Genomic DNA, 19,043 nt, shown 5'->3' with positions numbered 1-19,043 from the left:
TTGATGGGTCCTGCGCTTATTGGCGGATTTTCTTGCCTCAAAGATTCACCATGTGGGTTGGGGAACAGCCCAGAGACCTTCCTCTCTGGGAGAACCCACAGTCCAGGTCAATTGGAAGGTTTGGGGGGAACCTGGGCCCGCCCTCTACTCCAGGTTCCAGGCCAGGGCCCTGTGGACTGCAGCTGTCTATTGTACCTGCTGTAACAGCTGCATGACAGCTACAACTCCCTGGGCTACTTCCCCATGACCTCCTCCAAACACCTTCCTTATTCTCACCACAGGACCTTCCTCCTAATGTCTGATAACGCTTGTGCTCCTCAGTCCTCCAGCAGCACACCCCTCTCACTCTCAACTCCTTGCGCCTCTTGCTCCCAGCTCCTCACACTCGCACCACAAACTGAAGTGAGCTCCTTTTTAAAACCCAGGTGCCCTGATTACCCTGCCTTAATTGATTCTAGAAGCTTCTTCTTAATTGACTCCAGGTGTCCTAATTAGCCTGCCTGCCTTAACTGGTTCTAGCAGGTTCCTGATTACTCTAGTACAGCCCCTGCTCTGGTCACTCAGGGAACAGAAAACTACTCATCCAGTGACCAGTATATTTGCCCTCTACCAGACTCCTGTACCCCACTGGTCTGGGTCTGTCACAGTACATACACACTTATCAAAGAAATATGTGATATTTTGAACTTATTTTTGGCATAAAATCTGTATTTGCCAAGCATTGTAAAATTTTTCCCCAGGATGTAATGTCGTGGACCTTTTTGGTTTCCTTTGGAGCACTGAGTAGATGAGCTGCTAAAATAAAGTGGGCACATCCCACACCAGTACCTGCAACTACATGATGGCCTCTGGAACTGGTGGAACTTGGTCCTTCCCATCTTCTATATCTAAGACTCTATGAAAGCTGTGTCCCTTTTATTAGAACACAAGCTGACATTAACCGACTTGTTACAAGAAAGGCTAGTGAACTTGATCATTCAAAAAGGCACAAAAGTAAGTAAACTGCAAAAAGTGCACAACACCCCATCACAAAGGAATGGCTATGTTTTGTCTACAATAAAAATAAAGGCAGAAATATACGAAGTTGAAAGTCCAGGTAGCAATGTTCTGGAGAACGATCACACATTGCATTTTTGTCATAACAGAACAAGTGACTGAAAAATATTCCCGTTTAAAAGCAATTGCTATGGCTGCTCTATGGAGAACAAAAAAATATGGAAAGTTTCTTTGATAAAGATTCATAATATTTGTCACTAACTCAAAACGTAACTCAGACTTCATGAAAGGAAATAAGTTTTATCTGGTATAATTTAATTCCAATTTCACTTATATCTATTCAGTCATAGAAAAGTCAAGTCCCTTTCCCTCTGAATTTAGCTGGAAGACCAGTTTAAATATTTTTAAAAGGCTTATATTTACCTGATGATTCTCTGAGCAGCATACTGATGAAGTGAGCGGAACTGTGCTGACATATTTGCTAAGGCTGCCAGACAATTTGTATGAAGGTATTTGTCCTGTTGGAAAAGAGGGGGGAAAAACACATCAAACTGTCCTTTTCATATACACTGAGACCTGTCATAAGAAACCACTCCAAGGACTTACAAACATCTGTTGCTTAACAGAGGTGGTCTTCTAATGAAGGTGGAGCAGAATTGCACTTTGTATATTTAGAGATGCTTTAATAATGGTCTCTTTAGACATGAATTTGCCTAATAAGGGTGGTCTCTTGTACAGATTTCACTGTACATATATATTTTAAAACCAAAGTTGATATACAATGGGATCATGAATATAACTGATAAATGGTAGAGAAAATAGTCTCTTCTGCTTTTTAATTCTCTCTCCTTTCCTTTGCCCCAATTATCTCCAACCTTACCCAATCCTTTTTGCCCTATATTCTTTGACCTCCATATTAATTATTTCAAAACAACTTCTCCACAACTACCGCTAATACGGTACTTCATAAGTTCTGCTCCTCTATAGTTGGAGTTTCTGAAGCCCATTTTAACTACCATCTTTTCAGATAAATGTTTAAACACTGGCTCACTCAGTCAGAGAACTGCATAGCACAGATAAAACGGTGGAATCCACAATCCTATGGCTTATGCAATATTTATTGATCCTGCTCACAGGGGAGAGGCAAGTAAACATGGATTGTGCTATTCTTCAAGGGAAGAGAATAAATCTTAAGAAGCATATTGGAGGGATTAATTTACTGTAATAGATATTAAAAGTGGTAGGGGTTGCTCATTGTATCCTCACCTTTTGCAGAAAATTAGATTCTCCACTCCCAGGCTTTATCTTTAGTCATATGTTTGACCAACACCTCTACAACATGGAGCAAGGTTTAATGATTTCCTTCATTAAGAGTCCCACTTCCCTACTTAGGACTAAAATGTGCATTTATTCTCCCTAAGAGTAACACAGACCCCCAATGCCACATATAAATTCCAAGTATCTTCCTGTCTAACTGATGTAAACATGAAGTGGCCTCTGGCTCCTTCTACTACTTATTCTGCCAGTGCCCGGCAATCAATACAGTAGGCTGAAATGAGATATAGAGTCAAAATTCCATTTCCTATGTCACCTGCACTTGCCTTGCCTTGAACAAGGCTAGATAGAATTCCTGTGCTCCCATGTTCAAAGTATAAAGCTCTTCTTGTGACCAAGAAGATTCATTCAGCATTGTTGGCTAGAACTTAGCCATGACTCAAAAAAAAAAAAAAAAAGGGGGGGGGGAGGGAAAGGAGGGGAAAGAACGGGGGGAGTTTCTGGTTCCAACTGAATATTCTGTAAAGCCTCTAACTTAAACCAGAGGTAAATCTGATAAATATTTGGAATTTAATACCAAAATGCAGCCTATTTACAAGAAACCATTTACTGGTTAAATGGCTCGCAAACTCTTATTCCTGTTTATAAAATCTTACTTGACAAAGTATTGCTTACATTTAATCCAATATAAACTCTGCAACCAGTATCAGCTTCCTTTCCTTCCATCTCATTGTGTCTGTTATCTCATGAAATAGAAATTTCAGCCAATTACCATCTGTTTTAAGTTGTTAATGGAGGTGGTGTTAGTATTATTACCATATAATTATCTCATCTATTTGTTTGGTGTGACCATATATATGGTGATTTTAGTTTTAAATTCTTTGATCTAGTACAAATAACACCATGCTTTAGTTAATTTTATTGCAAAAACTTCTCAACATTTTCAGCAATGAAAGAAACGTACAGAAGTCTTTAATGTAGTTTACATGTCTGCTACACACATTAGAGAGATACACCTGAAGTGCCCCTAATTCGAAGATCCACGAAATATAACCTAATGGATTTTAGGTAAGTCAGAAGTGAAATTATGCATGATGGGGAACGTATTTGAAAGAACCATGCTTTTCCACAGATCTCTCAATTATACTCATTATACTTTTCAGAAGAAAAGTAGAAGTAATTTTCTTCCACCCCAATTTCCACACCTGTTTATAAAACTATATTATCAAATAACAAGGAACCCAAATCCGTACTTCTGGATAATTTAAGATAGGTGAAAAATCCCACACATAATTTAATTATATGGTATGCTGGTATTTTTTTCTCTGATCAGAAATCTATTACGTTTTTCAGGAACTATGCAACTACTACTATGACTGGACTTTGTGTGTTAGTAATCAAAGCAGCTGAACTGAATCATATCACAGAAATTGCTTTACACATTCAGAAGCACTTCATACTGTACCTGAGTGCTGACTTTTTTTCTGCCTCCCCCACTGTGTTTAGGTGCTCATTTGCTGCAAAAAGGTTCACTTTTGTTTTTTACCACTGTTTGGAACTGAACTCCAGCTGATGGAAGACCACAGATATACCCGACGTATGTAAGTTCTAAATATAACCCTTACCCTTGTCCTTGTCATGTTGTACTGAATGGTTCTTATCACCACCAGTATCAGGAGACTCCCCAGTGAAATCTCGGTTAGAACACGCTCTGAGTACCAAGTGATATTTTTCAATATCTGCAATGAGGGGAAAAAAAAATAGCTTTCAACACCACATTTCAATTGTGAATGAGATGACATAAAATCATGCAGTTCTCTGGGCTCTTGCTTCCCTCGAGACAAATAAATTACCCTCCAAGTTCAATACATTAAAATTTATCATGTTGTAGAGTTCCAAAGGATACTGCAGTAGTATCCAACTTGCAGATCTTATTAACTTTGTTCTGCAGCTCATGTGGAGAAGGCACGAAGATGAGATACGTGAATAAAAAATTATTGGTGCGCTGAACTAACTTTAATTGAGCAGTATGAGTGTACGTACACACACACACACACGCATATATGTGGAGAAAGTAAATAAGGAAGTGTTGTTTACTCTCATAACACAAGAACTAGGGGTCACCAAACGAAATTAATAGGCAGCAGGTTTAAAACAAATAAAAGGAAGTATTTCTTCACACAACATCCAGTCAACCTGTGGAACTCTTTGCCAGAGGATGTTGTGAAGGCCAAGACTATAACAGGGTTCAAAAAAGAACTAGATAAGTTCATGGAGGATAGGTGCATCAATGGCTATTAGTCAGGAGGGGCAGGATGGTGTCCCTAGCCTCGGTTTCCCAGAAGCTGGGAATGAGCGACAGGGAATGGATCACTTGATGATTACCTGTTACATTCATTCCCTCTGGTGCACCTGGCATTGGCCACTGTCGGAAGACAGGATACTGGGCTAGATGGACCTTTGGTCTGACCCAGTATGGCCGTTCTTATGCTCTTATGCAAAGTGAAACCGTCTTGAAAGACTATTTAAGAGACCAGCAAAGATCGGATGCTTACCATGACTAGAGCTCCTAGGTTCTATGGGCAATACAAATAAATTTATAATAGAGGTAGCTCACTAACGGTGGAGAAGAACTGTACTCAGTGCATTTGGGAATACTCTGGGAAGGCTAGTGAAACAGGAAACTGTCTAATAAGGGTGGTTTCGTATAGAGATTTTACTCTATGTAAATGAAAGATATTAGTATGAATTAAGTTTCAATGCCATATATGAGATTTACAAAAAAGTATAATACCATGAAAATGCATACACAACGAAACCTATGCAATAGTTTAACAATTTATTAACAAACCTCCTGTCTTGAGACCATTCAAAAATACCCTCAAACTGTACTGTTCTGCTCCACTTTTATTAAACAGCCACCCTGTTAAGGGACAGATCTGTCAGCCCTCCGAATGGTCATTTGCTGCAGGTTTAAATCAACATTAGTAATAAAATGAGGCAAGGAACTGCCTCTTGTTAACAAAGTCAGCACAAAACTCCAAACATCCGCTTGGCATGGATGGAATTTCAAAAGCCCATGACACATTTACCCCTCACTGAGCCCCCCTTGAATCCTGCCTGGTTAAGCCTATCTGCCCCACACCTGGTATACCTGGGCAGAGCCCCAGGGTGCTTCTGGGGCAGGCCTAGGCCTTGTGCAGTGTCAGAGTGGGGTGTAGCCTCACCGCTGAGTCCATATCTTGGGGATTGGGGGGCTGTCGGGTGATCTCCCACCTTCATGCAGCCAGTCGCCTGTGCTCCCCACTGCCATGTTGGAGCCTCTGCATTTATTTATTGACCAATACAACTTGCAGAATTTTGCAGAATTTTTAAATATTGTGCCCAGAATTTTTAATTTTTTTGGCGCGGATTTTTTAATTTTTTGCACAGAATGCCCTCAGGAGTAAGTATTATAAGTAAATCCTCATAGCAGATGATATTTTCAAGTCAGTCGGTCTCAGATTCACTGAGTTTTTTGCATCATTTTATCTCCTCAGAAAGGGAATTCAGTCTATGTGCATCTTGACAGAGTACAATTTACAAGTTATGAGATAAGAGTACATAGAGAGGTCTATGCCAGAGGAACAGCAGAGACTATGGCTATCTTTTACTTCTCCAGTTGGAGTTTAAAGGAAGTGTTATGATTCATTTTGTTAGCTAGGTTTCCCTTCCGCATTTCTGGAACCAGACCCTCTTTTATCAAGTGTTGAATAGAAAGCTTTCAGACTCAAACACCCCCTTTAAAAATAACATTTTGTGCATCTGTACTGCACCCTATGCACAAGTATTCACTTCCTTCCTATAATTAAACTTCTAGCTTAAGAGTCAAATTAAAAGCAGCCCTTGGCAGAGCTCAGTTTGGACTGGTACGGACCAGTACATCAGGACTAGAACATTTTGCCAACGTATCAGCACATCAGTGACTCCTGAGTCTTCAGCTATTCTTCTGGGAACCCAGGCTGTATCCAAATTCCACACCCTACTTCAAAGTGAGGGATACTACTACTGGTCGACTTCCCTAAAGCCAATCCCGCCTAATAACTACTTTCACTCTGCTGGGTGGAGCCCAACCCCAGCATAAGGAATAGGAGGGTGGGAAGGTGGAAGAACATGCAGAGGCAACATCCCCACTGGTCTTCCAGGATGATTGTGTTCATCTTCTCATCTCTTCTTTGGAGGGCACCAAGAAAGACCAATACTCTCTCTTTTCCAGGTAAAGGCTCTTCAGGTGGCAAACAGCTTTACCCATTCCAAAGAAGCAGCTTGAAAAACTGTCCTCTGGTCTGCTGACTTTTACAGCCTCTAGAGTAACAGACTTAGAGGAAAATATTTCCTCCAGAAGACAGAAGGATGGGGAGGCGGCAGCCACTATCCTCAAAAAGAAATAGAGACCCGAAGGGGTGGTCACTACCATACACAGACAAAGGGAGGAGGTGACACTTGGTACTACTTCAGGTTCTGGCATCTTTACACTCACTTCCTCTCTGGGATTAATGGGGTGGATCAAGGATCTGCATATACACCCCTCCCCTTTTCAAACAGGAGTCATAGGAGGTACCTAAAGCAAAAGACAGAGTCATATGGGAAAGGCTTTAAAATGTTCTATAAAGGAAGTGGCTAGGCTTCACAAAATAAAATGCAAACCAAAAGTCCTAACATATACAATTACCAGAAAAAGAGTGCAGCCTGTGTTCTGAAGTCTACAGGGGATTCTGGAGGAATGCAGCACTAAGATTGTTAACTCAGCAAAAAATCTGCCACATTTGGAACCAAAGCAAAAAAGTATAGGAGATCGTTATTAAAAAGTACACTATGGGTGTCAGACCATTACACTTAACATTAGAATATAAGGGCAATTTGATATACCAGAAATCATGGCACTGTAATTCCACACTATTACAGGGCAAATGCATTTGAAAATAAATGCATTGGCCGTGCCACAACAGATAGAGCCCATTATTCTTTGGTGATATTGTAATCCTGGGATATACGTTAATCTGCAAGAATGTACCTCTCTAAATGTGGATGTCAGAGTTCGGGGCAAATGCACTGGTATTTCCATTCAAAGGTTCAGCAAGAGTACCCAACTCTCAGGCTTTCAGCTCCCCAGCTGTTGCCTCTCTTGAGTGGAGATGCACCTCTCTCCTCCTTCTGACCGGCTACTCCCAGACTGCCCTATTCCCTTGCCTCTGCTGTATAATTCCCAGCACAGACAGGTTCCCTAGGCCACCTGCTTGCTTTCTCTTCAGAGACAGAGAACAGATATAATTTACCACACTGTTCTTTCTAAGCAAGCCTACTCTATTCTTAAGGTACAAAGCATTACAGAAAAAACATTAAAAACAATAGAAGAACCTACATGTATGTTAATAAACTTATCAGAGTTCATACCAACTCTCACAGGGGCTCTGACAACTGCAGTCTTTTAATAACCCATCGTAAGGGCATCCTTGTGGTAACAAGTTCATCAAAGCTTCAACTCAGTCTTATGAAGCCTCAGTAGGCCAAGTTCTTCCTATCCTCCCTTAAGGATTGGGGGCTTCTGTGGATCAGGGGTCCTGTCCATTTGCTGGATCAGGAAGATGGCCCCAAGTCAGCTGAAAATGAAGGTTTTTACCCAAAAGTCTGTTGGTCTCTGGAGAATCCAGGTTGAATTAGTATATGCATCTCTCTCCCGGGAAACTTCAAAGGAACTTCTAATAATGGAGGAAGTTCATTAGCATCCCCCCTCCCTACTAGAGAAGGTACATATAATGTCACAGCAACACATACACAACTGTATTTTTAATACAATTCACCTCAAAAGATGTTAATCCGAACTCAGCAAGGTGTAACTTAACTCAATAAAGCTTATCTTAATTCCACAAAGTTTCTTCAAGATATTGTCAATCTGTCACAATGGGTATTTAAATAATAAATGTATGACTTGATTTTTAGATGTATGTAGCACTCACACTTCTCACTGATGATAGTGGAAGAAGCTGTGGGTAGCATCTCTGATAGTCACACTATTTCTTTCTTTGACAGAGTTATTGGCCAACTGGATAGGTATAAGCAGATAACATGACTTATCTTGACGTTTTGATAATCCCACATGACATTCTCATAAGAAAATTAGGAAAACATGGTGTAGATGAAATTACTATGAAGTATGTGCACAATTGGTTGAAAAAACATATTCAAAGAGCAGTTATCATTGATTCACTGTCATACTGGGAGGACGTATCTAGTGGAGTCCTGCAGGACTCCTAGCTCCTGAACTATTCAACCATTAATGGAATGGAAAAGACAGTTAGATTTTTGTAACTGGTGTTCTTTGAGACGTGTTGCTCATGTCCATTCCATTGTAGGTGTGTGTGCTCATCACATGCACGGGTGCCGGAAGGTTTTCCCTCAGCGATATCTGTTGGGAACCAGCCCCAGTGCCCTCTGGAATGGTGCCTGTATGCCGCGGTATAAGGGGCGCTGCTGGTTCCCCCCACCTCAGTTCCTTCTTGCTGGAAACTCTGACAGTGGGAAAGGAGAAAGGAAGGTGGTCATGGCAGGTTTAACACTGGAACAGGGCATTGCTGTAGCCAGTGTGGGAGGCACCGGTAGGACTAGGATGTCCTGAGTAGCCTGCAGGGCCTAAGGCTTCGACGGCAGGTCCAGGTGCTGAGCGCCCATGCCTCTATCTGGGGTGGCAGGCATGTCTCTGGGTAGGCTAACCCACTCCACCCGAGCTGGGGCCCGACTCCCACTCGGAAGTGAGGACCTGCCCCTATTGGGTCTTTGCTCCCCTCTGGCCCTGTCTTCCCCTTTATGGGATGTAGGTGATTGTCCCCTCCAGGTCTTTCTTTGCTTTCTTGCCAGTGCTGGGGAGGGTGTCAGTCCAAAGATGGTGCTGGGAGCGAAGTCTGATCTGGATGGTTCCAGTGCAGGTGCCAGCGCAGACTCCTTACGGAGTGCCCAGAGACGTATGTCCCTCTCCCTTTTTGTCCGAGGTTTGAAGCCTTTACAGATGCGACACTTGTCACTGATGTGGGTTTCGCACAGGCACAGCTACCGTGAGGATCACTGATGGACATCAGCTTTTTACACCAGTCACAGGGTTTGAAGCCTGGGGATCGGGGCATGAGTACCGAGGCTGAGTCCCGTCCCAGACTAACTGACTAAGGGAAACTACTAACAATTTTCAACTATTTACAGGAGAAAAGTTTGTAACAATGGTTTGAGAAAGAGAAGGGTTGCCAAAGCAAGAAGATGTTCCGGCACCTTCACTGGTGGTAAGAAGGAGGGTGGGGGAACTGGTGGTGCCCCTTATATCGCGGCATACAGGTGCCACTCCCCCCAATGTAGGGTGACCAGATGTCCCGATTGTATAGGGACAGTCCCAATTTTTGGGTCTTCTTATATAGGCTCCTATTACCCCTCATGCTCTCTCCCAATTTTTCACATTTGCTGACTGGTCACCCTATCCCACTGCCATATGCTGCTCCTGCCCTCTGCCTCGGAGCTGCTCCTGGGAGCCTCCCGCTTGCTGTGCAGGGGATGGGGGGGGGGGAAAGAGGGGTGCTAATGTCAGGGTGTTCCCCTTCCCCTGCTCCTGTATCCCATCTCCAGAGAGCAGGGGGAGACACGACAGGGCTCAGGATGGAGGGAGCTTGCTGGCAGCAACTTGCTGATCTACTTAAAAAGGCAGTGTACTTAGAGTGGGGTCAGCGTAATTAAAGGGGAAATGCGCGTCTCTCTCTCTCTCACACACACACACACACACACACACACACACACAGTGTGTCTCTGTCTCGCTCTGCCATGCTGTGTCTCCTCCCTCCATTTGTGCTGCCTTGTAGAGTGTGAGGCTACATTAACAACCATGTGTTAAGCCTTGAGGGCTCAGCCGATTGCTAATTCATCATTTAGCAGCAAGGCATTACCTGGGAAATATCCCACCCTCTAACTTCACCGCCTCTTATGGGGAAATTGGATTCGCTTAACATTGTTTCGCTTAAAGTAGCATTTTTCAGGAACATAACTACAATGTTAAGCAAGGAGTTACTCTAGTACACTGGAAGCCAGTGTTTCAACTTCTATCCAGTTTGTTTCATAACTTTAGTAGGGAAATTATGAATCACAGAATTGTATTAGGGATGGAAAGAAACATATTGCCCATTCTACTGCCAATACAGGATTATTCCCATACAGTACATTCTCAAGTGCTTTGTCCAGTCCAGTTTTCAGTGACTAAAACAATTAAACTTCCCATCAATTCCCTTGGAAGATTATTCTACAGCCTAAAAGATCTCAATGCTAGGAAAATTTTCTTAATTTTCAGCCTACTTCTTCCTCTTTACCCAATCTCATCCCAATTCTAATTAGTTATACTCCACTGGACTATCATGGGTATTTCCTTTCCCTCACCATTTATGCTCTCCAAATAAATTATATATTTCTCCCGCCCCCCCTCCCCAAGTTATTTTAGTCTTCACCTGGCCACACTTTACATTTTTTGTTCTTGTAATTTTTCATATTTCCAATTTAAAGACTTAAGTACCAAAGTGCACAGAAACTTATGGTATATTTTAAGTGCAGTCTCAACAATGACTTCTTATAAATTTCCTGGTCCATAACATAATGTCTTTGCAGGCTGGTCAAAATGGAATCAACATCCCCACTTTTCCAAAAAAAAAAAAAAAAAAAAAAAAAAAAAAAAAAAAAAAAAAAAAAATCACCACATAGAAGGCTCGTATTCAATTTGCTGCTGATTATCACCCGAGGTCTTTCTTATTATTGTTGCTCTGCAACTATCTCCCCCACTCCTGTTAAGCAAAACTCTTTAAGTACAATTGTTTGATTAATGTACTATTTTACTCATTCTTCCAGATGCCAAACCAAGGCACCTCCTGGATACCTCGCCCCCTTTATTTTGTACTTGCACTAGCACCAAAACTCAGAGTTGCCAATAGTCCCGATTTAGCTAGGATAAGCCCTAAGACAAAACCTTCTTCATATTTTCCATCCAATAAAGCTAGACTTAACATGCCACATCTTTTTGAAAAACAAATTACTAATTTACCCAGTAGTCAAGATATTTTGCTCATAAACATATTGCTGCATCACAGATTTGCAGATTCCAAGGCCAGAAGGCACCATTCTGACCATCTAGTCTGACCTTCAGTTCACAGAACTTCCCCAAAATAATTCCTAGAACAGATTTTTTAAAAAACATTCAATCTTGATTTAAAAATCCTCAATAATGGCAGAATCCACCACAACCCTAGTTAAGTTGCTCCAATGGCTGGTTACTGTCACTGTTAAAAATTTATTTCCTTATTTCCAGTCTGAATTTGTCTAGCTTCAACTTCCAGACATCGGATTGTGTTATATTTTTCTCTGCTAGATTGGCGAGCCCATTATTAAATATTTGTTCCCCATGTAGATACTTACAGAGTGCAATCAAGTTACCCCTTAACTTTAGTTATGTTAAATAAAATAGACTAAAAGAGCTCAATCTATCACGATGAGGCATGTTTTTCTAATCTTTTAATCATTCTCATTGCTCTTCTTTGAACCCTCTCCAATTTATCAACATCCTTCTTGAACTGTGGATACAAAACTGGACACAGTATTCCAGCAGCAACAGCAGTGCCAAATGCAGAGGTAAAATAACCTCTCTACTCCTACTCAAGATTCCAATTGCATCCTAGGATTACATTAGCTCTTTTGGCCACAGTGTCACATTGGAAGCTCATGTTCAGCTGATTATCCATCATGATCCCTAAATCTTTTCCAGTCCCTGCTTCCCAAAAAAGGAACCTCCCTTCCTGTAAGAATGGTCTACACTCTTTGTTCCTAGATATAGACATTTACATTTAGCCATTTTAAAATGCATATTGTTTGCTTTTGCCCAGTTTACCAAGCAATGCAGATTGCTCTGAATCAGTGACCTGTCCTTTTCAGTATTTACCACTCCCATAATTTGTGTGTCATCTGCAAATTTACAAATCCAAAACACTTTACAAACCCACTTCCTAAGCCTACAGGTACATGTATTTGCAGCATTTTCACTACTTTTTCAAGTAAAATAAAACACTTTACCATCAATGCAGGAACACTGAGGACCATGCATGGCTGCTAAATACTATGTATTTTGCCACTACTCATTCTTTCTTTGTTTTATAAAAACAAAAAACAACCCCCTCTCTCCTTCCCAAACAAATAAGTTGTGCATTGGTAGCATTTACTCACAATCCCAAGTTTTTAATATGGTAATTTTTTAAAGTCCCAAACATAGGATAGTTTTCATGCAACAGAATAGCAATAGGATATGTGATCAGTACTATAGAAAGATTGTCAGGGCTGTGCGGTGGCTTTAAAACCAGAGACCAACATACACAGTAATTATTTTGTTTTTAATTTAGACACATTTCTTTGGGGAGGGACAAAGAAAAAGACTGGATTTTTTAGAAAGAATATATTAAGAGGATGACTCTTCTCATCCTCCCTTCTTATCCATCTTTCTGAATTTACCAATCTTCTCTTTTCTTTGTTGAATTTTCCTACAACACTTCCTGGAGTGTGTGTTTGGGACATCACTAATGCCATTATAAGACAGTAGAACTCTGCTGGTCAAATTCCAAACAGATGTCAAACAGCAAAGGAGTTTTATGTTTCAAAATGTATGTGTGTATTTTAAAGCATGCATCCCTTTTCCAGTCAGTGACCATCGCTTTTCCTCAGTATGTCTTTACATATACTCCCTATACTTCCACCCACGAAACTCCATGAACCAATCAAGTTAACTTCTTCTACAGCCTGTGAAGGAAGGAAGATTTTTAGTGTTGTTTCCATTTTTATATACATGGGGGCACTCAGACACCATAGTGATGGATATTAGTATGTAGGATAGACAGATTAGTTTCTGATTGCTTTATGACAACCATCCTGTGAAGTACAGAAATACTTACAAAGTGAAGGGGAAATAATCTGTTTGTAAATCTGCTTCTTTGAAGATGTTGTGACAAATATGGCAATTCCCTGCAATAGCCTTGAAAAACCTTATTTAACTAAATTTAGGTAGCTTTGGAGTTCATTGTTTTAAAAAGGCAAAGTTTATGAATTATGGTGGAAAATGTATGTAACAGGTATAGTGGGGAGACATGACCAATGTAAGCCCTGGGAAATGTTAAGAGCTTCAAAGGACTATTTGAAACAATGTGCCAGACAAGAATGAACTTTTGGGACAATCTCAAGGGGTGAGAGGTATCTGCAAATGTACCACCTCGAGTTATGCAAAAACTCAGGCTTTTGAAACTACGCCCTGAGGAGGGGACCTTTGTCTGCTGATTATTTGTTCCCAGAGTCTTAGGATCAAAGGCCCAAGCTGTATACAGGAATGACTGACTGATTCATTATGGTGCTAGTTCTGAGCTGAGGCTGCTCTGAATTTGTAATCACAGAACAACCTCTTGGTGGGGTTTGAAGGACTGACTCCTGTCCGAGCCCTTCTTGGAGTTGGGGGTGATCTCTCAAAAGCTTATTAGCATGTGTGTAGGTTCTTTTATTGTTTTAATATGTTTTCTTTGTAATGCTTTCATTTTAAGAATAAACATGATTGCTGAGAAAGGGCTGTGTGATAGCTTGTAGTTACAAGAGTTGGCAGTTATGCTGTTTATAGCCTCTGAAGATAAAGTAAAGCACAGATGCTGGTCTTTTATGCAGTCTAGATTGCTGGGAATAACACAGTGTAGGCAGGGAACTGTGCAGCCCAGAAAAACCCTAGTCAGGGGGAGAGAAACACGAGTCACTGCCCAAGAGAGGTGATGGCTGAGGAGCCAGGAGTCTAGAGTGGATGCCTTGTTGAACCTGGAGAAGGAATACAGGTGCAGTTACCCTGAACAGTAACAAATCTCATCTCACAGAACTTGCACCCTTAAGCCTCAAACTGTAAGTACAAGTCAGGCCAGCATCCCTTATCAATGGGGTTTAGACCTGTTAGCTAGGCATGGTTCCCGCTTCCTCTTTGAATATTCACCAAATGCCAGCGCCTAAGCCATTAAGAATATTCTTGCCAATTCCAAACCACAAGGGAAAGTAAGAGTTACCCTATGAAAGCCAAATATAAAACACCATCCCTAAAGATGTATGATATAATTACTCTAAAAGTCAACATACGACCTCCTAAGGCAAACTCCTTAAACATTTAGGAAATGTGAGGTGAGTGAATTTGTTAGTCTCTAAGGTGCCACAAGTACTCCTGTTCTTTTTGCGGATACAGACTAACACGGCTTCTACTCTGAAACCTGAGGTGAGTGAGAGAGCTATAATTCTGTTGCTGTGAAAGTAAGCAATTTTCTCTCCCTTTTTTTTTATTTTTTTTTTTTTTATTAAAGAGTAGCATACCATCTCCTCCATAAACTTATTAAGCTCAGTCTTGAAGCCAGTTAGTTTTTCTGCCCCCACGGCTCCCCATGGAAGGCTGTTCTGCACCCAAATTCATGTTCTCTTTCATGCAATCCAATATGCCTGAAATAGCACTCTAATTTTGCTCTCTTCAGACCTCTTTCAAAAATTTCATAAAGATCCATCTCTTTCATAATGTAGTCCCAATACAAAGACTATGCACTTCCTTAGATGGCCCTATTTGTACTGTTCTGCATTGTACCATCTAATGCCTTTTAGACTAACCTCTAGGAGGCAAACATTCTTGTCTGTTTAGTACATTTACACTTTGTAGACCACCATATAGAGCAATTCAACAACAGCCATGCCACAAATACCATCACAGACTAGATACGTTTAGAAAAGGTATGGCCAGGGAAGGAAAACTTAGTGCTACTAATATAATTGTGGTGTTTTAATACCTAAACTGCAGCCCTGGATACAGGAGATTCCTTTCATATATGGAGACAAAATAAGTGATTGATCATTAAAACAGGGACACATTTTCAGTAACTATGTGTTGCAAAAGTCATAATGGAAATGTTAAAGAATGCTATCTGGCTAACAAATGGTGAATCTTATTGTACAGGTAAGTCATAAAAGATGTGGCTCTCTATCACTGATAGAAATTCAAGGCAAGCATAATCAATAATGAGAATAAGCTGCTCAAAGAATGAAGCAAGGAAATTACAACATGGTTAGACTAAGCAAGAATTGGTCATCATCAGACTAATAGTAGTTCAGAACATGGAAGAGACATAGAGGAGATAGGTATCCAAGGATAAGTGAGGAGGAAGAAAAGGGCTAGACTGTAGTTTGTGAAACAGAAGTAAAGATAATGCATATCCTAAAAAGGAAAGGATGATTTGTCACCAAGTAGGAAAATGTGAGTCAAAATATGTATTAACACGGTTCAGAAAGATTGAGTAGAACCTGAAGAAAATCCTGAAAAATAAACCTTCATGACCAGTGCTACAGGACACAAAAACAAATAAAGAATGAAGTAGTAGTTAAGAGCAGGCCATCTCCTGTCAGCACCTTCTAATTTCCCACATTGGAGGAAAGGGAAGGCAACAATTGCAATCTACATTGGCGAAAAGCCACATGCCCTCATGTTATGTTACACAGTTGTGCAGTGCTGGACAAAGTGATGGTGGTGCTACGGATGCGATTAAGTGTGAACATTTCTGGTAGGCATTTTATGCTGAAGGGCGTCAGAAACTCTAAAGGAGAAAGACTAAAGGGAAATTAATATTTATTGGAAGCATAAAGAAGGCTGAGGATCCCAACAGGAAGCATGAAAGTACCATAAAAAGGTTTTCAGATGCAGTGTATATGAATGGATGAGGGAAAGGTATAATGTAAGGCTTTATGCGGCCATTTCTACTAGTTTGAGATTAAATTGACAGGGGTATACAATTAAAGCAAGGCATGCATGAAGTTTTGGAAAATGAGAACTACACATAGAAAATGAAGGCCGTGGTATCTGTAGGGAGGACTAATAATGAGAGATTGCACAAAATAGGCCTATTCAGGGCCAACCCTAGACCGAATCGCTCCCCAGGCGAGGAATATCTTCTGCACCCCACCTCCCCATTTGTTAAACTTTTGAGTACCTTATTTATTTATTTATTTTTGCATTTGTAGCTCATTTCATGACTTTGATGCATGATTTGCATGCATGATTTACCCCCGTCATAGAAGACGATAAATTTGCATGCTAGGATCTGTAAATATTTACTCATACCATACATAAGCAAATAAAAATTATTTCCTCTAAGCTTATAGAAACTTCTTATTTTAAGAATAACTGAAATGTACTAACGTCAAGAAATTGAACTGTGCACCAACACTGGGAGGACCAGTGTTGAATAGTATTACAGTAGGTGACAGCCTTAGAAAGTTAACCTTAGTCCTTTAGTTCTAAAGATCGCTTTTCTCGCCTTTGCCCTCGCGAATTGCAGCACAGCATCACAGAGATCCAAAGACTGGCCGATGGTATTTTCAAGCGATAAAATAGCAAGCGATGTCAGTCTCTTGTCAGCTATCATCGATCAAAGATACGTTTTAACGAGCCTGAGCTTCGAAAAGCTGCGCTCACCACTCATGACTGACTGGCAGCAGGAACAGAATCCTCAAAGCTATCCACACATTAGGAAAAGTGTCCTTGAGCTTTGCATCATGAACGAATTGGAGAATTTGAAGTGGAGAATCCTTCCCGATGCGGTGTTACAAAATGTGACGGATGTTGTCCAATTCAACACAGGCATCTTTATCACTGATGTCTGAACATTCCCAATGGGTCAGCGTCTGGTGAAGGCCCATACAATTATTCAAGAGTGTTTTCCTGTGCGCCAGCAGCTTACTAAGGTCATACAAAACCGCCCAAGGTCTTTTCGTGGTGCTTCATTTGTCCAAACCCTTCTTTGATGGGCTTGCAAAAAAAAAAAAAAAATCCCTCTTGAATTTTTCTTCCGAGCTTCCTATCTTCTCATCTCTGCCCCCACAGTCAAACTGTCTATTCTTCCAAAGAATACAGGCTCAACTCCTAAGTTTTCCACCATTTCTTTGGCAGCAGTGATGGCATCTTCAAATCCATTGTCTCTGTAGGCCACAATGAAATCAAGGCAGTTTCTCATTAAAGTAGTAGTGGTCGCAATGTCCACTGACTGAGTTTATAATGCCTAGCTTACAACGTTTGCTTGGAACAGGATATATGTCAAACCACAATTGAAACCAGAAATTTGAAGGGAGGTGATCTGGTTTGCCAGGCTTTGTGCATCAGTTTGGATTCTGACCTCGGCTTTACTCGACTACGCCAGTTCCATCAGGGTGTCGTAAGCTTCAGTCACTTGGTACCTCACTGGCTTTACGCTGTCAATGAGGCTCTTCCAGCAGGTATCACTTAGCAGCTTCACAGTCAGATTTGTAACATTGTCCATGAGGAACTTCCACCTGATAGCTGATGCTGAAAACACGACGTATACACTTTGCAGTACTCCCGAAGAGAGATATTGAATCTAAAGATGATGATGCTGCATCTGACACAACCAGGTTGAGGGAATGGCAGCCACAAGGCATGGAGAAAGCTCTTGGATTCAGCGTAAGGATTCTTGCCTTGACGCCACTGTTTCTTCCCTTCATATTCACACTGTTGTTGTGCCCTTGCCCGTGGCAGTCCTGAAGCTTTATTTTTTTCTCATTCAAAATGTTCATAAATAGTTTTATTAGGCCTTTTCCAGTAGAGTCATCCGGAAACAGATAAAGTGTTCCTTTACTTGGATACAACCACTCTCGTCGACAACAAATCTTACTGTAAAAGACATTGTTTCACTGTGACTAATGTTGGGAGCGCAGTCCATTATTACAGCATAGTATTTTGCTTTGCTGAGTCAAATCAGCATGTTATCAAGCAGTTTCCTTGCCATAAAGTCAATCAATTCGTTTTGAATTGTTTTGCTGCAGTAATGGTCCATAGTTTCATTACAAACTACTTGATGTAGGTATTCACCCATGACATTGCTTTATTTCACAAGGAGCTCTATCAAACTGAGGAAATTACCATTATGTTTAGAGAACAACTTATCTGACTAGCCCTGGAAAGCCAAATTATTCTTTGCAAAGAAGAGGGTAATTGAGATCCGCGCTCCAGCACATTCCTCCAATGCTGGGTTTCTACATTAATAATGCACTGGTTTTCTGTGTCTATGCATTTATTCAGCTGGAGCATGGAGTCGACCTCCATCCACTTGGAGTAGGCCGTAAAATGTCTGGGTAACTTTTAAGGTTGCTTCAGAGCATCAGCAAAGTTATGCGAGTAATTGTACCAGGAAAGCTCAAGCAACGATTTGGCATTCTTGTCAAATATTTTGAAACAAAAACAACACTTTGTCACTTGATTTTAAGTAAACTAGCCAACGCCAATTGAGTTTTTCACCATTCTCAAGCACTCTTTCACGGTGTGACTTTGAGAAGTGTCATTTCTTCTCATTTACAGAAATGTCATATCCTTGATTTTGCCTAGCGCGTTCAAAAATTGTACTATCAATAACAGAGTTTAGGATCACGGGCCAGAAACCAGGATCTGATGTATCAATTTGTGGTGTGCAATTTTCCTTACTGCTGTTTCTGTCATCATGCGAGGCTGATTCTTCTTTATCATTTCTCTCATTTTCATGTAAACCAGATTTTTCTTTGTCATTACTCTCCTTTTCATGCAAGACACATTCTTCACCATCATCACTCTCTTTTACCGCTGCAGGAAAAACAACGATTCTCCATCACTTTCTTCACATTTCCATTCCTTATCT

The 19,043-nt window shown here is 40.8% G+C and overlaps 1 protein-coding gene across 2 annotated transcripts in view; it reads right to left on the bottom strand.

The window, feature by feature from the left end:
- The window catches only part of DYM (dymeclin), a 332,893-nt gene that overhangs the window by 140,438 nt on the left and 173,412 nt on the right, over positions 1-19,043 (bottom strand). For both annotated transcript variants that reach the window (XM_054032077.1, XM_054032078.1), the window contains exons 13-14: positions 3,897-4,010; positions 1,420-1,514 (exon numbers count right to left, since the gene is read on the bottom strand). In XM_054032077.1, the coding sequence (XP_053888052.1) occupies positions 1,420-1,514; positions 3,897-4,010 (209 nt within the window). The remainder of the gene's footprint in view (positions 1-1,419; positions 1,515-3,896; positions 4,011-19,043) is intronic.

The sequence above is a fragment of the Malaclemys terrapin genome, chromosome 6, assembly GCF_027887155.1.
Source record: "Malaclemys terrapin pileata isolate rMalTer1 chromosome 6, rMalTer1.hap1, whole genome shotgun sequence".
Taxonomy (NCBI): Eukaryota; Metazoa; Chordata; order Testudines; family Emydidae; genus Malaclemys; species Malaclemys terrapin.
This window is presented reverse-complemented; position numbering and strand designations above follow the sequence as displayed.